The 20,217-nt window shown below is 43.6% G+C and overlaps 1 protein-coding gene across 3 annotated transcripts; it reads left to right on the forward strand.

The window, feature by feature from the left end:
• The first annotated feature begins 620 nt into the window (after positions 1 to 620).
• Positions 621 to 19,677, forward strand: LOC147886453 (beta-amylase 2, chloroplastic-like). 3 transcript variants are annotated; one of them, XM_087395374.1, is made up of 11 exons: positions 621 to 758; positions 853 to 1,215; positions 1,327 to 1,633; positions 2,484 to 2,714; positions 9,994 to 10,071; positions 12,411 to 12,614; positions 13,115 to 13,300; positions 13,422 to 13,586; positions 13,736 to 13,996; positions 14,134 to 14,352; positions 19,388 to 19,677. In XM_087395374.1, exons 3-11 carry the CDS (start codon positions 1,337 to 1,339, stop codon positions 19,625 to 19,627), a joined length of 1,881 nt encoding a protein of 626 aa, XP_087251500.1. In that variant the 5' UTR covers positions 621 to 758; positions 853 to 1,215; positions 1,327 to 1,336; the 3' UTR covers positions 19,628 to 19,677. The 3 variants fall into 3 exon arrangements, with proteins under 3 accessions (XP_087251500.1, XP_087251497.1, XP_087251499.1); XM_087395371.1 differs by having other exon boundaries at positions 853 to 1,160; positions 1,274 to 1,633; XM_087395373.1 differs by lacking the exons at positions 621 to 758; positions 853 to 1,215 and having other exon boundaries at positions 1,226 to 1,633.
• Positions 19,678 to 20,217: the final 540 nt, after the last annotated feature.

A 20,217-nucleotide genomic window follows, 5' to 3' on the forward strand; every position in this document is an offset into this window, starting at 1 on the left:
AGTGAGCCTCATTCCTTTGTTAAACTCTTCTACTTATGTCTATTTATCATGTGTTCCTTCGTTAAACTCTTCTGTTTATGTCTATTTATCATGTGTTTACAGACCAACTACCCAAGCCTTCTCTGCTGTGGTCTATAACTGCCCTAAGTGTCGTCCTATTTCTGTGCAGGGAGAATGCTAGCATTTGGGTGCGGGTTTGAAGGTTTTTAAGATTCACGCCAGAGTTCATGGATGGGGGTGGATTTCTGTTTGTTGGATGGACTGGGCACGTTGCTCAGCCAATGGGATGTGTCCCTCGTGGTCGCATCCGTGCACTCCTTGAATCTGAATGCTAAGGTGTCAAGGTGGGCATGGCATCGGGGTGCATGGAAACAGGCCGTTTGGTGGAACTGAACCTAAAGTGGGTCCGAGAGTGGGTACAAGCGAATGAGTCAAAATAGTGAATCTCATGCAGAAGAAGACATGGTACTACTTGCCATGCAATGCCCATGCCCTAGGGCCTCCATTTGCAAACCTAATGTTGCCGGAAAGGTTTCCCACCAGTTTTCCGCCAATTCATATCATCACCAAATTATCCGTCGGAAAGCTTGGGATTGATGCCTTAGGTTGGGATTGATGCAGCGGCGAGAGTGGAATCCGTGCTGAGTGGAGTTTGCAGCAGCTCGAATGCCGTGTGAGAAATATGGACTGGCTCCAGTCATGCCGCTGCTGCCTGCACATTGTTGCGGTCGGATCGCCTAGGGAACGCAAACAGCCTTGTAAGTTGTGGCAGAATTATTTCCGGCAAGATTTGATTGACATGACGGGGAGCGATGGCCTGAAACTTGAAAGGATCGCTCTTTGCCGTTGTAGATGAACTGATTTACAGTCGGGACTTGGACTCCGGAGTCCCATTTTGAGCACGGATCGAGCAGCTGGCTCGACGATGATGCCTCGATCGTCGAATTTCCGTGCGTAGTGCTCGGCGCTCGCGCTCGTGCGCGTGTGCGCGCCTGCCTGTGCACGCGCGTGTAGTATGTACGCTTGCCGTTGCAGCGTGCATGTACGTGTGAGTTCGCGTTGTGTCTCTCAACTTCAGAAAGCAATCTCTGCACTACGAAAGCATTCTTCTGGAGTACGCAATTGATGAGAACTTTCAGCCGATCGTACACACAATCAAGGTAAAGGTGATTTACTGACGCCATTCGGGTTACTCAAGGTCTGGCCTTGCTGCAGGTTCGCTCCGTCACCTCACATATGTTTCTGGTATTGTGGGTCTGGTGGATTATGTCAGAAGCGATGGTAAGCCTTGAATGAAGGATTTCAAGCTTGTATTATGGGGTTCAGTGTAAGAAAAATGGACGTCGAGGCTTGCGGAAGTTGTGGAGAAGGCGATGATAAAGGAGTTGTGGTGACGAAATCTATGGGCATCGAGCAAAGATCGAGGAAGGAGCGGTCAAGGGAGAAGGAGAGAGAGAAAACAAAGTTAAGGGAAAGACACCGCCGTTCTATCACAGCTAATATCTTAGCTGGATTAAAACGATACGGCAACTACACGTTGCCTACTCGTGCAGATATCAACGATGTCATTACAGCACTTGCCCGTGAAGCAGGCTGGACAGTTGAAGCCGATGGAACAACTTTCCGCTCAAAGGTTCGTCAAGCACCTTAAGGGACTTTTTAGCCTTGATTTTCTGTCTTTGAACATGTTTGTCTTCATTGAGAATGAAATTTACAAGCATTTGCGTGCCACGTTGAAATCACGTATGCGGTAAAGACGAGAGAGCAGAAAGCGGCTTGTCGGTCCAACTTATGATCAGTGGGAGCATCTGAAACGTCTTGACGCGGTTGCTTTTGACTATTTGTAAAGAATGGTAAACCGTTAAGGTTTGCGTAGATGTTTCTATTGTGTTAAGCAGCTGACACTTTGCTGTTTCAAAGCATCATTTAGAGAGTATATACCAAAGACCGTCTCGAGAAGGAAAAGCAATCCAGAAAAAGCTATGCGGGTGGGGTTCAGTTGTTTTTGGCTCCATGGATGATTTCTAGATGCTGCAGCGCGCACACCCAAAGAATACCTTCGCATTAAAAGATGGTTGTTTTCTCTGGAAACTTAAAATTACCTTGGGAGCCACTAACACCTTTCCATAATAAGGCATCCCATGCTTTAAATCCTAGTACGTATGTCCATATATGAAGAAAAACGCTGGGCTGTGTTTGAATGGTCCATTGTCGTGGAACTCTTAAGTACTTATACTAGGACAGTCTCCACATCTCCTTTTTAAGGCAGTCTTAGTGCAATAAGCCTTGAGATCACCCTGCTACCTCAGTTGCCTTCATTAAGGGCTGTAAGAGAGCCTTCTGGGCAAACATTTTAATCAACCCGTTCGACACATGTAATAGGGCTTAGTTGATGCATTTCTGTGGGTTGTTCTTCACTCTAAGTAATCCATGTGTTTTTCGTGTACTTTATCCTTCCAAATTTATTGTATTCAATATTGTAGGTACCATGGCCAGTCAGCGGGTGTGGGATTTCTGCTGGCCAGATCGATTGCTCTCAGAAACAGCTACTATCTGATCTCACGGAGTGTGATTTGAAGCCAGCTGAACTGGCTAGGATGAGAAATAGTGCTACATGCAAATCTCAATGTGTATTCAGCTTGAAAGCAGGCTGGCCGGAAACAGTGGCTGGTGATGACACAACAATTGGGAAAATGTTACTGCAGGACGATCAGGTGTGATGTCCCCTGATTCTTGTTTCACGTAAACTTTCCTTGGATTTTGTTAGAAGATTACAAGATTTCTTTTTACAGCACGTCACTGGTAGCATGTATTATTAATTGCTGATCTCTTGATGAAAGTCTTCTCTAATAGGACTATGATAAGTTTTAAGGGAGATTTTTGGTCATCCTAAGTGACAAGTGTAGGTGACCAAACAGCCCTACCCTCCTACCCCTCAGTAGCAGACCTTTTTAGGTTATGCTGTAGAAGACCAGGTATGGATTAATGTCCTCAACCCTGAACAAGACTTTGAGCGGTACTCTTGTCCTGGAGAATTGTTCGAATCATCAAGGGTACATGGGATCCGAGGCAGCCTAAGCCCCTCGCACCATTCACCTGGATGGCTGCATCGATCTCCTCAATCCTCGATCCCCCCTTAGATGTGCCACCTTTTGAAGCCACGCCATCTCGGGAAGGCAGACCAGGTTCCAAGCGAGCATTCAGGTACACTATCCCACTGCGCTCGACCAAAATAATATATTTCCATCGAAAGCTATGGACACAATACAAAAGAGATAGATCCAGAGTCCCACCAATTGTGTGGTCCTCTGATCTTACCACAGGGTCCTCCTCCTATCTGCCGGCTATCTCTAGACTCGAGCCCGCATGCTCCACCTCGAGGGTAAGTAGACTTTCCATCCAAAGATCTCAGCACCTTTCTGCCCTAGTAGACAGCCTAGGCTTCAGCCCCAATTGAGCTCAGTCTGCAGCAACTCTGGCCCTGCTTTGCGTCCTGGATGTAGGCACAAAGATCAGGCTTCTGCTGCTCCTTCTGCTCCTATGTTTGCTGACTTGCTGGATGATGAATGAGGGCTGAATGGCCCTTATAGGCCCAGGGCCTGCTTGCAAAAACCGACCCAGTCAGCCTAATGGCCGACTGGCATGCTGGCCGACCTGGTTGGCTTGCTGGCGGACTTTGGTCGGCTGGTCCAACCAGCCCTCTATAAGGGCTTTTGTGGTGCTGTTTTGGCTGCTGCCTTTGACACTGTAGGGGCCTCTTGCAGGCCCTTTGCTTGCCCAATGCCCCCCGCCTTCTTGCAGCCCTTGTGCTGCCCTCTGCAGGCTTCCTTTGACCCGCCCTGCTGCGCCATGTGCCAGCTCTGTAGGTGCATTTTGCTGCGCCACATGCAGCCTCTGTCCCACCTCCTGTGTGCCTTTGTAAGGGGTCTGTTCCAGCACGTACACGCACGCCTTGAAGCACCTCTGCCAGGCTGCTGTGCTGCCCACATGGCAGCTAATGTGCTGCCCATGTGGCAGCCCCTTTGGCTGTCCTTTCCCTGTGAGTTGCTGCCCATGTGGCAGCCCCCTCTCTCACCTTTTCTTTTGGGTACATGCCCGAGGTCTCCCTCCCCCATGCTCTCCTCATATGGGGGCTTACAAATGGGGACGTGACCTTTCCAACACAATCATCTTTTATTAGATACCCATTTTTCAGGGAATAGTGACTGGTAGACTGCCCCTCTTGCACTTGCTGTAAAATCTCACCAAAATCTGCATCATTAACATATTGCTCCCTCATGTCTTCCAGATCCCGATGATAAGCAATAGTCACATTGTTCACCTAGGGTCTTCGAGACAATGCATCTGCGACTCTGTTCCTAACTCCCGGAGTATGGACAATCTGAAAATGATACAGTGACAGCATGTTTGCCCATTTCATATGCTTCTCGGAGAGTTTTGTCTGAGTAAAAAAATATCTCAGACTTTGGTGATCTGTTTTAACTGTAATATCTGCACCCAAAAGATAATGCTTCCATGTATGGATGGCATGAATTACAGCTAGCAACTCTCTCTCATAGATTCCTAGATCTCTCTCTGCATCTTGGAGTCTCCTGCTCTCATAGGCCACAACATGACCATTCCGATGCAATGCAGCCCCAACACGTTCCCCATAAGCATCACAATCCACATTGAATGGCTGATACAAATCTGGAACAATCAAGATTGGCTCTGTAGTCAGTCTTTGTTTGAGTGTGGTGAATGCTGTCTTTTGTGGAACTCCCCATTTGAAAGCTGCATTTTTCTTAGTAAGGTCATGAAGTGGAGTAAGAATGCCTGGTAAATCTTCTGTAGTAAGAACACAAGCCTAGGAAACTACAAACTTCATGCACAATTTTCAGCTCTGGCCATTCCTGAATGGCTTGGATCTTTGCCGGATCCATCCGTATCCCATCTTTGGATATCATATGCCCCAAGTAATGGATCTCTCCGAGGAAGAATTCAGTTTTTCTTGCTGTTTGCATAGAGCTGGTGAATTCTCAGCTTCTGAAAAACTATAGCAAGATGTTCCTTGTGCTCTTCTTTGGACTTAGAAAAGACAATAATGTCATCGAAGAAGGTACCCATGAACTGTTTGTAAGGTCAGAAGATACGATCCATCATTCTATTGAAAGTAGCTGGGGCATTAGTCAATCCCAAAGGCATCACCAGATACTCATACAACCCAAAAGTAGTGAGGAACGTTGTCTTATGCACATCCTGAGGTTGTATCCTCACTTGGCGATAGCTACTCTCTTTAAGTCTATCCTACTAAAAAGTGAAGCCCCATTTAATTGATCGAGCACATCATCAATGCGCAGAATAGGAATCTATTCTTGATGGTGATTTTATTTAGAGTATGATATTTGACTCACATGCGAAATGAACCATCTTTCTTCTATACTAGCACTACATGGGAGCAAAAAGGAGAAGAATTGGGCTGAATCAGCCCCTTGGACAGTAAGTCATGCACCTGAGCCTTAATCTCCTCTCGTTGAGTTGCACTAACTCTATATGGGGGCCTATTGGGTGGCTCACTGCCATGAATGAGTGGTTTTGGGTATGCCTTGGTACCATCGCAAGGCAGTGAAGTTGACTCTTCTTGAGAGAGTGTTGGAGTTTGTACATAGTACAGCGTGTGGTTGCTAGGAATAGAGGGGAAACTATTCCCATTGTATCAAATAGTTCTGTAGGAAAAGTATAAAGTCTACAGTTTCAGCTTACATCGTCTTTGTAAAAGAGAGAGATGTTGAAATGCATACTAAAATGAGTGAGGCAGATCAAAATAAATTTCAGTTTCTTGAAAATTTTAAAGATTGCTTTTCTGACGCTATGTCAGGGGAGTTACCCCCTGAGAGACCTAAAGATCATGGCATAGAACATCGTGTTGTTTTAGTAGAGAAATGAAAAAGTCTTCTTGATCCACATATCTCTATACATGAAGAAGGAGCTTCCCTATCAAGGGAGTGACTGGCACAGGGTTCCCACAGAACATCTGATCAACATCTAGCACAGGGTTCCCACAGAACATCTAATCAACATCTAGAGCCCTGTCCAGTTCCTCCATCTTTTTTTTTTCCCCAAGAAAATTACTTCGTTAAGTATGAATGAAAACCGCGAGAGCAAGCTCAAATGCGGAAGTACATCATGCAATGCTTGAGGAAAAAAACAGCTCAAAATGAGCTAATAAAGAACCAAGGCGGAGGTTGAAAATGCCATCTCAACCCTGAGGGAGACTCAGAGAAGAAAGGAGATCCTCTCCAAACTCTGAAAAAAGTAACTCTCCTGGTAGTGGCTGCTCTGGAGGATCCCTGCATGCTCGCCCAAATGGCCATTAGAGTGTGTACTGTGTCAGTCCAAATACTGGCCATAGCCTGGGAAGGGTGAACCTGGATACCCTCCATCGCCTCTGTACACCTGGCTCTCCAAATATGCCAAGCTGCAATGCTAGTCAAAATCTCCCAAGACGTGTCTATTGAGGCATGAACAGCTCTGAAAGGAGTGAAGGGAACATCCTGGAGGGAACAAGACTCCATTGAGTGTCGCCGTACACTGAAAGCTGGATCATCATGTCCCTCGAAAAACACCTGAGGGGTAGTAAGAGATAACCAAGCCACTGAACCCCAGGTCATATATAAAGGTGCTGTATGAAAGATGCTAAAAATCCTAGCAACACATAAAGCAACAAAGGATGAGAAGCGATAGCATATAACAAAGCAGTGAGAGGGCAGCCCTGCTGGACTGACCATCCGAGAGTCTTGGACTTGGACAAGTGATTTTCTATAAGGCATTGAGCAGTGGAATCAGAGTATAGCCAATAAATGACATTAACTAACTTTGGCCCAAAACCAAGTCTAGACACACTCACTTTTTTTAGCGAAATCTTATATTTCTCTGTGGGAAACCTCAGAAGAGGTAAAAACCCACCATGAAGTACAAAAGTAAAAGATTACAAGTAGATTCCGAGGTAAAGCTAGGACGCTAATTGAAAACTAGAAAAATGAAAATGTTTACTAGTCACTAGGGGGGGTTATCTAGCAGGGTATCCTCCACAGTGAGATTGTTTGCATGCAAAAACTGTTGTAAAGAAACCACATCACCATCAATAAAATGAAGGTGTTTCTTATCCTTGTGATTCTTGTTGAGATAAGCAGGTACCTGAAATTTTTGAACCACTGGGTCAAAAACCTGTTGCAACATAGGATGCATATTCTGAGTGTAAAAGAGCTTTGTGGTTGAGGAGAAGCATCTTGAGCTTCTTGCACTCTCAAATCCACAGTCTGTTCCACTGTATCATCATTTACTATATCGGAAGGAGAAATATCCACCTGTGTAGCTTGTTGTGTCAAATCCATATGTAGATCCTCATTACCATCAGTAACTATATCCGAAGGAGAAATATCCACTTGTAGCTCAAAAGACTGTGATTCAATCACTGGAAGTGCCATACGAGATGCTGCATCAATAGAAAGAGATTGGTGAACCAAAGAGGGCTCTCGAGAGTCAGAAACATTAGCACTAGAAAAAGTAAAGGTGGTCGAGGAAGAAGGATCATCAAGAGGAGCCTCTGGGGATGATAAAGAAGTCAAAGGAGACACTGTGATTGAAGCATTTACCTTAGGCCACACTCATCTCCATTCTTTTCGTTGCTTGGTTTGCACTATCTTATTAGATTTGAAATGAGGGGGAAGCCGAGGGAGAGGCATAGTGCCCTTGACATTATGATCTTGAGTAGGGGATGAAAGGCAGCAACGAGCAAAATGTCCAAATTTTCTTACACTTGTAATAGGCATTTGGGAAAGAAGCAAACTGTAAAAGAATGCAAAAAGGATGCGCCAAACCATAATCGACATCCAAACATGAAGGTATGGGTTGATCCATATCCCATAGGATGCAGACTCAAATATCCCTGCTACAAACTAAAAAATCTCGCTTCGGAAGATGTAGCACTTTCCCCAACAAAGGTGCAATAACTGAAAGATGCGAAAGGAGAGGTACCGGCAAAGCCTTGAGAGTGACCCACACTGGGCAAAATTTGATAAGATTCTTGGCTGGGCCAAAAAGAGGGTCCCAAGGCATAACATAGGCAAAAAATCCTGCACTAGGGACCCCTCCCATGTTTACGAGCTTATACACCGTGTCTACATCAGCACAAGTAGCATAGTAAAAGCCTTTTCCTAGAAAAACAAAGGAGTCAACTCGTTCGACACCAACTGTTGCCCAAGTCCAAGCACGCAACGAGACTGGATTCATGATTCGTCCCATGAAAGAGAGGCAAACACCAAGCTGCTGCTCTTGAGAAATAGTGTGAAGGAGAGACTCTACAAGAAGAGAGCGACTGAGCAAAAAACCAAGATCCTGGGCTTCCAAAATTGAATCATAACACAAACGTTGAAGGAGATCTTGTTGCAACGTGGAGGTGGTGAAAATTCCAGAATCCAACTTGACAGCCTTATCTAGCCGAGAGGAAATGAAAATGGAAGCCCTTTTCTTTTTACAACTATCAGTTGACTGGAAGACAAAAGGACCTGCGGATTTTCCAGCAGAAAAAGAAACGGGGGCATCTTGGAACAAGGATGCTGGAGCAAAGAGCTTGTAGGGGAAGGCGAAACAGACGAAGGATGAACTGAAAACTAGAGCGAAGGCTCAGACAGAAGTGCAGGCTGAGACGGAACTGGGACGGAACTACAGAAGGAAACGACGAAGACAAAAACTGAGACGGCACTGTAGGCGAAATTGCTACTGAGACGGAACTGCAGATGAAACTGCATGGTTGATTAAACAACGAAGGCTGAGACAGGGACACAGACGACGATGGAGCAACGAGCCCCCCCCCCCCACACACACGCACATGCATGCACACACATTTTTTGTATGTATGCTCCAACTTTTATAAGATCCTTTTCAGATAAGAGAGATCGAAATCCCATGGGGATAAAAGGCACCACAATCTTACTTGGGACCCTAATTAAAACACACACTGCTGATGGACAGAAAGCTGAATGAGATTAAGACAACCACTGTACCTTATTTGCACACTAATGCAACTGTGATGGGATTATCGTGAAGCAGCCAATCTATACATACATACATACTTTCAGCCAAGTTTGGGCTGAAAGTGCCTCCTCAACCCTCTTGGCTCAGGCTGCCCGGGAAGAACCCTGCATGCTTGCCCAACTGGCCATTAGTGTGTGAATGGTGTCAGCCCAAATAATGTCCAGGGTGTGCGAGGGATGGACATGAGATCCGTCTAAGCATATGGCCCTCCAAATCTACCAAGCAATGATGCTAGCCAGTATCTCCCAAGCGGTATCCCCATGAGCATGTACTAGTCTATAGCGGGAGATAGGAACATCCTTTAGAGAGCAAGTTTCGACTAGGTGACGTCGAATCGAAATGGCCCAAGAAGCATCTTGCCACTCAAAGAAGATCTGAGGCCTTGACAGGGAGAGCCAAGCCATTGATCCCCACGTCATGAAGAAACGAGAAGGAGCAAAAGTAAATGTGGTTTTCTTTTCACTACTTGTGGGATCTAAAGTTATAGTATTTCGCTGCACTTAGCGAGTTCCTTTCTTTGATCTAATCTAGTATCAAATCTAGATCTCAACCCAAACGTGCAGATTTAGGGGTTACACAAAAGCATCAATTTGGGAGTTTGGTTAAAGATTGTGCACACCCTCCTTAGCCATATGGCTAAATATAGAGTTAGGAACAAAATATCTAGTTCTTTGAGGGTGTAATTGTGTCATCGTCTTCTTTGTCTCGTAACGTTGCTCACTCTCAATAAATATTCAAATTTTCGTATCTTAATGTAAATAGTGTTGCATGCTCCACTTGCCTCGTTCCTTTTCTTTTCCAAATAGGAAGCACATTGATAGGTTCAAGGCAACTATTTGGGTCTTATAGATGGATGGGTGGGCTATGGATGGTGAATTTTGTAATGCCGTGTGATAATAATTTGAACTCTTGGTGCAGGTGAGACAAGAGACAAGTCTAGAAGCCACTAAAGATTATTCAGGCAGCCCCTATATCCCAGTGTATGTTACCATTCCTGTAAGTGTATTCTTTTGTGCTTGATTACTTATGAGATCTATCTAATAGTTTTTCAAGTTACGAGTTTCATAAACACTTTACATACAAAGATCCAAATTCATTCGGTGAGAGACATTCTTATTATGAATCTTCGAGATTGGAAGGCATTGCAGTTTTGTAGAGCTTAGCACCTCTCAATTGATTTCTTGTTTGGAGCCCCACACGTATTGTTAACGGCAATAACTTGACTATGCTACCTTGAATATAATAAGAAAGCCTCATATGCAACTCAAACATTTTTTATATGGCTAATATGGATTGATATAATAAAATTCATAGGTTTGACTATGCTACCTTGAATATCATAAGAATGCCTCAGATGTCAACTCAAACATTTTGATATGGCTAATATGGGTTGATCTACTCAAGTTTATAGGTTCTCTTGTCTTTGTACAAGAGTGCTTTGATCTCTAAGCTTAGCATGTAATACCATGTACTTCTTCAAAATAACCATAATTCAATTAAACAATGAAGGAAGTCCGCTCTCTTCTATGTCATGGGTTGCTAAATCTTTGCGATTTTGGCTTTTGGTATGTTTGGGATTGTGAATTAAAAATTGTTAATCAAAGTAGGGAGCTTAAAAGCCCACTTTGTCTTTAGTCTTCAGATTTGTATTGCTTTCGGAATCCGGATGTAAATTTTATTTACGGTCGTCTAGTGGTTTGATGCCAAATTCCATACACAATGATATCAATGTCAACCAAGGATGCCCCCTTTCCTTGACTTTATTTGGCTTGCTCATTGATGAGCTAGACGAATGAGTTGAGCTAGATGAATGACTGAGCACACACATGTAGGATAGGAGCTCAGAATGCAAGCTACACACTCCTGCTGCTATATGGCGATGTTTCATTCGCAAGGGATGAGAGTGGATACAAAGGCACTTGGATACTTGAGTAAGTTTTGTACATTTTTTGTATGAAAGTAGTGCACATTTGATCCAGGTTTGGGGCCAATCCCACCTACCTTCGATGCCATTGTGTTGTGGAGTCTATTAAGCATTCCAAGTATTTGTATGACTATACCACTTCCCCTCAAATGTGAACACGAGTTCCCTATGTCATGTCCCAATGATCATGATTTTGGTATTTGCAATGTGCACTACTTTTTTTTTGCAAAAATAGAATTCCATTAAGTATGAATAAAACATAGAGCAAGCTCAAGGCAGAAATACATCATGATTAAAAACGCCTCAAAATGAGGTCGAAAATAACCAAGGTTGACATTGAAAGTGCCACCGCAACCCTGTGGAAGTCTCAAAGAAGAAGGGAGAGCCCCTCCATTCTTTGAAGAAAATCACCCTTCTGGAATAAGCTGCCCGAGAGGATCCTTGCATACTCATCTAGATGGCCATCAGAGTATGTATAGTGTCTGTCCATCTACTAGCCTAAGTGAGGGAGGGGTGAACCTCGGATCCATCCAAAGCCTCTATGCATCTGGCTCTCCAAATATGCAGCGCTGATATGCTCGCCAATAAGGCATGCACAGGCCTGAAGGGTATGGCAAGAACGTCCTCCAGAGGACATTACTCGACAAAGTGTCACCTGATCGCTAGGGCCCAAGATGAGTCATGTCTCTCAAAAAAGACATGAGGCCCCGATAGAGAAAGACAAGAAACTAAGCCCCAGGTCATGAAGAAGGGGGATGGAGCAAAACTGTTGATAGCAACCCCCTTCCAAACAATCCTCATATGTTTGCAATGGAGTTTTACAAGAGAGGGATCAACACTATGATGAGCAACAATACCTCTATGTACAAGAGACAAGCCATATGCATACTTAGGGTCAGCTCCCATGGCCTAGAGATAGAGACAGGTAGATGGACAAACAAACCCAAGCAAGAGAGGACATGTAAAATCTGCAATGACAGTTTGATTGAGGATGAGCACCACTATATTTGGTAGCATCAGGGATACTTGGAGGTCAGATTGGCGTTGGGTATGCAGATGATGATACATACTATGGGACCTGATGACCTAGAGCCCTTTCATTATTCTCTTTTTTACACTGGTTTGACTCTTGCCAAGATTGTGCAACCAAGGGAAGAAGTTTACTTGTTTTCGTTTTTAGTTAAATGAAAGGGATTTAAAAAAGAGAAATTTCAAGTTTTGCATAAATTTTCTTCTTGCTCTGTTGTATGAACACATCTCTCATGTTAATATGGTCAAAGTGAGACCTTGTATCACTGAATTGCTTAAAACCAAGACTAGGGCAACACAAGTGTACTGAAATAAATTTTAAAAAGAGGAAGAAAAATAAAGTCTACTTAATCTTCTGAGAAAACTGTAACTTGTTTTGCAGCTCTCTATTTTCAACGATGAAAGTCAACTGGTGGATTCAAGTGCGTTGAAACAGAACTTGATGGAACTAAAATCTGCAAAGGTTGATGGCGTCATGGTTGAATGTTGTTGGGGTATCGTAGAGAGAGAAAATCCACAAGCATTTGACTGGTCAGGCTATGAGAAACTCTTTCATATTATACGTGAGGCAGGGCTGAAAATACAGGTATTAATTTTTCTTTTGATCACTGGTTCTTCTAGGTGTTTTGAGAAAGGAAATAACTTAAGTGTGCAATAGCACAACTGAAAATGGAACTCATTGGTGTATTTATGGCTGTGCAAAATGTTTAAGCTTTAGTGTAGTTTCACATTTTGCTCAGAATACTTCATCTGCTAAACTACAATCATTCTTGCATGAGGCTTTCCCAAAAACTGGACTATGAATGCAAAATGCTTGTAATGAGAGATCAATAAGCACTTTCCAAAGGCCATATGAGATGACAATCTTCTGGTTGTTTCCCTTGTGGCAATAAAGAAGAAAAGTGGCTCATATAGAATATTAGGCTACTCAACACATCACACACGTGCACATGTGCATACATATACACCCAAAGAGGTAGTGTTGCATAAATCACTTATGTTTTGTAATGCAGTTTTCAAGTGTTTGTGTCTAGTGCACGAGATTTGTGTTTATTATCCACAGTTATACGTGCTTGACATTTACAGGTAGGTTTGTCCTTTCATGAGTACATTGACAACGATGTTCTTATTTCCCTTCCGACATGGGTATTGGATGTTGGGAGAGAGAATCCTGACATCTACTTCACAGATCGACAAGGCAGACGGAATCATCAGTGTTTGACTTGGGGGGTGGACAAAGAACGTGTTTTGAAAGGGAGAACTGGACTGGAGGTAAATATAGAAGGAACTCATGACAATGCTGCCATTAAGTACCAAAACATGTGTGCATGATAGCACAACTTTATGCATATCTATATACAGATTATATATGCTCTAATTATAATCATTGCAGGTATACTATGACTTTATGAGGAGCTTCCGACATAATTTTGAATGCTTTTTAGTGGATAAGACGATGGTGTGTGTGGAAGTTGGCCTTGGATATCGGGGAGAGCTTCAATATCCCTCTCATCCCAAGGTTCATGGCTGGATTTATCCTGGCATTGGAGAATTCCAGGTTCTTGAAACATGCCTCTTCAGCCTACTTTCCCATGTTTGCTACTGTGCTGGATATTTTTTATTTTCTATGAAGTTTACTTTCTATTGGTTTTATGAGTTCCTTTGAGGTGTGTGCAACAGTGCATGCTGACTTCCCCAACTATGCAGTGCTTTGACAAATATCTGCAGAAGAGTCTAATGTCAGCGGCTGAAGCTCGTGGGTATCCAGAATGGGCCAAGACACCACAAAACTCTGGACACTATAACTCATCTCCTCAAGAGACTCCCTTTTTCTGTGATGGAGGTGAATATAATAGATATTATGGCCGTTTCTTCCTCCAGTGGTATTCACAGGTCCTACTGGAGCATGGTGAGCAAGTTCTGTCGGCAGCCAATATTGTATTTCAGGGTACCAAGCTAGCTGCAAAGGTATTTATAATGCAGATGAGAACAGACTTTACAAGTAGGGATAGTTTTGGAAGCATCTTGTAGATTTTGAAGAGCTGGCAGCTTTGTGAAAATATGCAGCACACTATCATGAAAAAGTTGATGCACTTATTTTGCAGATATCAGGGGTTCATTGGTCGTACAAGACAGCTAGTCATGCTGCAGAACTGACGGCAGGGTTTTACAATTCTTCGAATCGGGATGGTTACATTTCTGTTGTTAAAATGCTGGCCAAACAAAATGCAGGCTTGAATTTTGTAACCATGGAACCAGGGTCCGTTTCTCGGCAAGAAAGCTTTTTCAATGAATTTGTTTCTCCTGAAGGTCTGCAATGGCAGGTAAATTCTATTTGTACCTGGCCTTGGGGTAAAATAGCCATTGCTATTTTAGTTAAAGCGTCAGAGTCACCTGGAGGTAGAGTCCACGAAAGACTACTATATTGTTTTGGTTAGACCTCCGCGCTTCATCTCTAGAGTGGTGATAGAAGCTTGATATGAAGAACTTGACATAAAGCTGTGCTCTTATCTCCTTGCATTGCAACTTGTTTTCTACTTTTGAAGTCATTTCTATAGACTAGTATTGCATTGCCTTCTCTCTCCAGATTTTCTCTCCCAGCACATTCTTCCTCTTTAGACAAAGGCAAATTTTCATAACTTGTGCTCCAGGTCCACCAATCTATGCTGTCATCAATGCTGGTAATGTTTCACTCTCGAACCATTAAGTAGCAGAATTTTCAGAGTGGTGGTTATGAAGTGCCAACTAGCTCGAGGGAATGATCTTGGTGAGCACACCACAAATTTCGGCTTTGCTTCGAAAAGGATACTGTTTGGTATCCATACCAATTGCGCAGAGACATCCTCTTGTCAATGCTTCTCTCTATATTGTTTTAATCATTTCAGCAAACTGCTTTGAGCATCCTATTTACTCAAATGAATGGATGGTGAAGGCTTTCTGGAGAGACACAAGGAGAGCCTTCATAGCATACAGTGCCTGTTGCATGACTATTGGTAATGACATTTTTAGAGAGACTGAGTTGGCAGAAAGCACAAAAAAGGTAGTTTGTGCAACACATATTTTTGCGCCTCATGTCTTCAATCTAAGTGTTGTGGGGTTGCAGGAATTTGTCTTAGTGGAGACCGATCACTTTGTTGGGTACTTTGTACAAAATCTTAGCAAAAGCAATCAGCCTACGGTTGTAGCCCTTTCTTCTAGATCTTATACATGATATGCAGATGGGCTTTATGCATGGCAGAAGCATCTTCGATAACCTCATTCTGGGAGGCTTTTGATTGGGCCATGCATAATGGCTATAGGCTTGCCATTCTACTCATGGACTTTGAGAAAGCTTATGACAGAGTAGACCGGGGCTTTCTAGAGGGTACCCTTGTTCGCTTTGGATTCACAGATGCATGGATCATAGGGGTGTCAACTCTCTACAGATAAGCCCATAGCCAGGTTCTTATTGGCAGAGTCAGGGGAGGGAGGTTTCAGATTACCAGATCAGTTCGTCAGGGATGCCCTTTAGCTCCCTTTCTCTTTTTATTTGTGGTCGAAGCTATGAGCTATTACCTTAGAGCACAAGCTGATATTATAGGGCCGAGGCTTCCGTTGAGACAAGAGAAAGCTCTTGGATAGTGAGTTGGCAAATGACACGGCTGTTTTTTTGGATGCCACACCACAGACACTCTACTCGTTCAGAACAGCCTTGGATTTGTTTTGTACTGTAGCAAGGGCTCATATTAATTGGAATAAATCCAATGGCTTTTGGATTAGTGATGAGGACACTTCAGACTGGGGAAATGACATAGGATTCACTTGGATTCAGAGGGGTTTTTCCATCAGGTACCTAGGATGCCAAGTTGGGGTGGGCATCTCTCCAGCACAACAGTTTGCTCCCGTGTTGGAGAGCATCAGGAGGAAACTCATTTTTTGGAGTTTTGTCAGACTTGACCTTGCATTCAGAGTAGTTGTTGTGAACCAGGTATTATTGGCTACTGCCTAGTTCATTTGCTCATGTTAGTGTAGATCTACAGGTTGTATCTCTCAGCTCATGAGACCTATCAGGAATTTCCTATGGAGTGGATTAGATGGCATTTTAGATGTTGTAGCCAAGGTGGCTTGGGAGACCCTCATTCTCCCCACAGGGGAAGGAGGTTTCAACATTATTGATCTGAACTTACAGTGTATGGCCTTGCTCTGCAAGTTTGTAGTGAGAGGATTGATGCTTGGAAATGTTTTTTCTTACACAGCATTCAGTCTTGTACACCATCTCATGGGGGAGATTGAATGGATAGATTGAGATGGATCTTTACTTCAGCCCATCTTAGATCTCCCTCTTTCTCTCTCATGGCTGCTATTCTGAAAGCTTGGAGCAGCTTCAGAGGTACTCTTTGGAGAGTTCAACCCTCCTCTCGCAAAGAAATAGACAGGTAGCCAGTCATGTGGAATGACTCTATATTGGATCAGCATGGCAGATCACTAGGAGTGTCACATTATATGCAGTGGTCTAGATAGGAGAGGGGACTTGCTTCCACAGTAGGTGTCTGGAAGGCTTTAGAAAAGCTTCCAGAGGATTAGAGACTCTTATTAGTTGGCCACCTTAGAGGGAGTGCAGTCAGGATGCAGCAAATAGAGGCAGCCATACCAGTAGAGTGGATAGATGCAGATGACATGCCGATCACAGAGTTCACTTGGTTGGAAGCTTCACGGGGACGGGTATTCCTTTACAGGTTATTACCTTATGCGATGCACATGAGGAGATCCTTGTCTTTGATGTTCAGTCGAGAGGTAGACTTCTCAGATCTTCAGATGATATTTTTTCGGAGATTGCCTTCCAGCCTGTTAGGATTGCAAGTTACATGGAGTGGGGTATGGACTCACAGTGGTATCTTGATCTTGACTCTGTTCTCCTGGCACTTGGGTCTTGGAGACTTTGGTTATATGGTGGTTCCCCCATTAGGTTCTTGCAGTAGGACCCAGGGGAGCGGGAATGGATTGATCTTGATCCTGTTCTCTTGGCACTTGGATCTTGGAGACTCTGGTTATATGGTGGTTCCCCCATTAGGTTCTTGCAGTGGGACATAGGGGAGTGGGAATGGATTGATGAAGGGCACTGAGAGAAGGGACCCAGGGGAGCATAATGGATAGATGTAGATAACATGCCGATCACAGAGTTCACTTGGTTGGAAGCTTCACGGGGACGGGTATTCCTTTACAGATTATTGCCTTATGCGATGCACATGAGGAGATCCTTGTCTTTGATGTTCAGTCAGGAGGTAGACTTCTCAGATCTTCAGATGATATGCTTTTGGAGGTTTCCTTTCATCTTGTTAGGATTGTAGGTTACATGGAGTGGGGCACGGACTCACAGTGGTATCTTGATCTTGACCCTGTTCTCCTGGCACTTGGGTCTTGGAGACTCTGGTTATATGGTGGTTCCCCCATTAGGTTCTTGCAGTGGGACCCAGGGGAGTGGGAATGGATTGATCTTGACCCTATCCTCCTGGCACTTGGGTCTTGGAGACATGGTGGTTTCCCCATTAAGTTCTTGTAGTGGGACACAGGGGAGCAGGAATGGATTGATGAAGGGCACCGAGAGAAGAGCATCCGCTTCTTTCGTTACATAGTTAGAAATGCCAAGAGATTTCAGCTTTGCAGTAGAGGTTGGAGGCGGCTCATTGGGATAGTTTTCAGAATTTCACAGAGGTGGCACAAATTTTTTTGAAGAAGGCTCTGGAAATCCGTTAGGAATAGAAAGATCACTCTCTTTTTTTGGCTTTCTATTCATGGAGGGATTGCAGTCAACCTATGGAGATCTAGGTTTGGCGTTGACCATACTTGTCCTCGATGCCACGCAACAATTGAGTCAGTTCAGCATTGCCTCTGGAAGTGTAGACAGGCGAGGATGATCTGGAAGGGTGTTGCTAGGATATTTAGCATATTTCATAGAGCACCCTTCTTCATGGCTTGGGGAGATTGGCCCTCCGGTGTTTTTCGAGGGACATGACTTACTCAGCCTTCATTATACGATGACACTTAATGGAGTCTTGTTCTCTCCACATGCATATCTTGGTAAGAGACAACCCAATGTGGCCACCTCTACCTGTGAGGCTGAGTACAGAACAGCTTTCAGGGAGCAGATTGTGTATGGATGAGGAGGGTACTTGGAGATCTTCATGAGTGTACCCTATGTTCATGTGCCTTCAAGATGAGAGGAAAATTTGATGACAAGGCTTTTCATATGCATGTTTGTGGGTTACAGCAGTTGGCAGTAAGGGATAACCAGCAGTGGCAGTAAGGGGTATTGTCTCCTAGATCCATGCAAGCAGAGAATCTTTGACAGTAAAGTGTTATTTTTGCAGAGAATTCACCTCAGCCACTTGCTGGGCTCAGTAGATAAATAACAAGTAGTTTACACAATATGTTTGAAGGTCCACTTCCATTGGGAAACAGAGGTCTATGAAGACCAGCCACTCATAATGCCTAATGGACAGCATGCTGAGGCAGAAAATCAGCCCATAGCAGACTGAGGAAGCAGTACAAGAAGACATAGTAGCCAAGGAGCAAGCTAAAATAGTTCCATGTTGGCTGATTCATACTTTGCAGGAGAGGAAGCTCTCACCTCCTCTACCAGGACACAGGCTAGTGCAAGAGATGCTAGAGAACAGGTATATGAGCACTCTCTATGATGCAGGATGAGTCAGCATCATTTGAAGAAATACAAAATATAGATACTTTCCAAAAGATGGTGTCCTCATGGGACCACACACATTGTCAATGATCTGCAATTTCTTGACAGCTCTGACAGACCATCCTTTGGAACAGCATTCCTGTCCATTTTATCCAAGATGCACCCTTCTCACACACGCTCTGATGGCATCTCTACATGAGGCACATTCTATACCATACCATGTTTCTGCACAGCATTAGATTGCCATAATTTACATTCCAAACTTGGCATGCCATAACTCTGCCTCATGCATGGTAGATGTAGATGTTGTAACAATCATACATGCATCTTGTCCCCTCTTCTCAAAGGAGTTAAAATGATACAAGCGCTAATACAATGTTCCAAAAGTGACTATCATGTAGTCCTTCTCTCTATGCATCTGTCATCCTCAAAGTTACAGTTGCAATAGAAACAGATTGGTCTTATGGTTGCCCTCAAGAGGTAATCCAAATGAAAATTTTATTGTGGTGTTGTGCCCAAGAGAGCTTTAGGATGCCTCTTTTGAGTATTCAATATTCTCAGTGGACTTTTGTTTTCGTGTGAATTTTGAATAGACCTTGACACTGGAATGAGCCATGGTTTTGCAATTTAACTTTTTGAACTCTATCACTGAAGTTAATATGATTCTCATGTATCTTCTGCAGGTTTTAAATGCTGCTTGGGAAGCAGGGGTAATCGTGTCAACTGCCAATACACACACTTGTTTTGAGAAAAACTATTTTAGAAAGATTATATCAGATGCAAAGCCTGATGACAATCCAGATGGACATCGTTTGGCATCTTTCACATATTCAAAACTCTCTTCTTCTTTAATGGAAAGAGTGAATTTTGAAGAGTTCAGACACTTTGTAGCATGTATGCATGGTATGCCACTCTTTATTTGAGCAGTGTTAGCTGTTGATCGCTTGTCAGGTAGGTTCTTTCTCTAAAAAAGGTTTGCTGGGATTTTGTTTTTGGTTTGCTTCACAAGGGAAGGTTCTGCAAATGTATGTGCCTTCTCGGTTGTATTGGGATTTAGCCTACATTCTTCCATCATGGGGCTGTGTTTGTTGAATCTAATTATGTCTTGCCTTTAGTTGGGCAGACTCTTCCAAGTGTGATAAATAAGTGGAAATGTCCCAGTGAATTAGAGCTGTCCCCAAAGGAAAAAATCAGGCATCGAAGTCTTGGAGATTGAACTGTTTGCACCACAGTTTCAAAGCAGGCTGATGTCAGTGATAGTTTTTTCATGGTTATACTTGACAGTCCTGTCAATTTTGGGATGCCCTAAGGGTGAGCACTAACTAGCTCATAGCTTAGCTAGTTTTAGCTCATAGCCTAGCTAGATTTGATGTGTGCCTCTTAAGATTGTTACAGCATAGCTTAATCAGATGATTGAACTTACGAGCAGGAGCAAAAAATACCATGCATCAGAGAAGCGGGGGAACAAAACAGGGACAGAGTCATAAGCATAGTGTTATTTGTTGTCTCAGGG

The sequence above is a fragment of the Dipteris shenzhenensis genome, chromosome 24 (assembly GCF_047967505.1).
Source record: "Dipteris shenzhenensis isolate YYH24624 ecotype China chromosome 24, Dip_SZ_1.0, whole genome shotgun sequence".
Lineage (NCBI taxonomy): Eukaryota > Viridiplantae > Streptophyta > Polypodiopsida > Gleicheniales > Dipteridaceae > Dipteris > Dipteris shenzhenensis.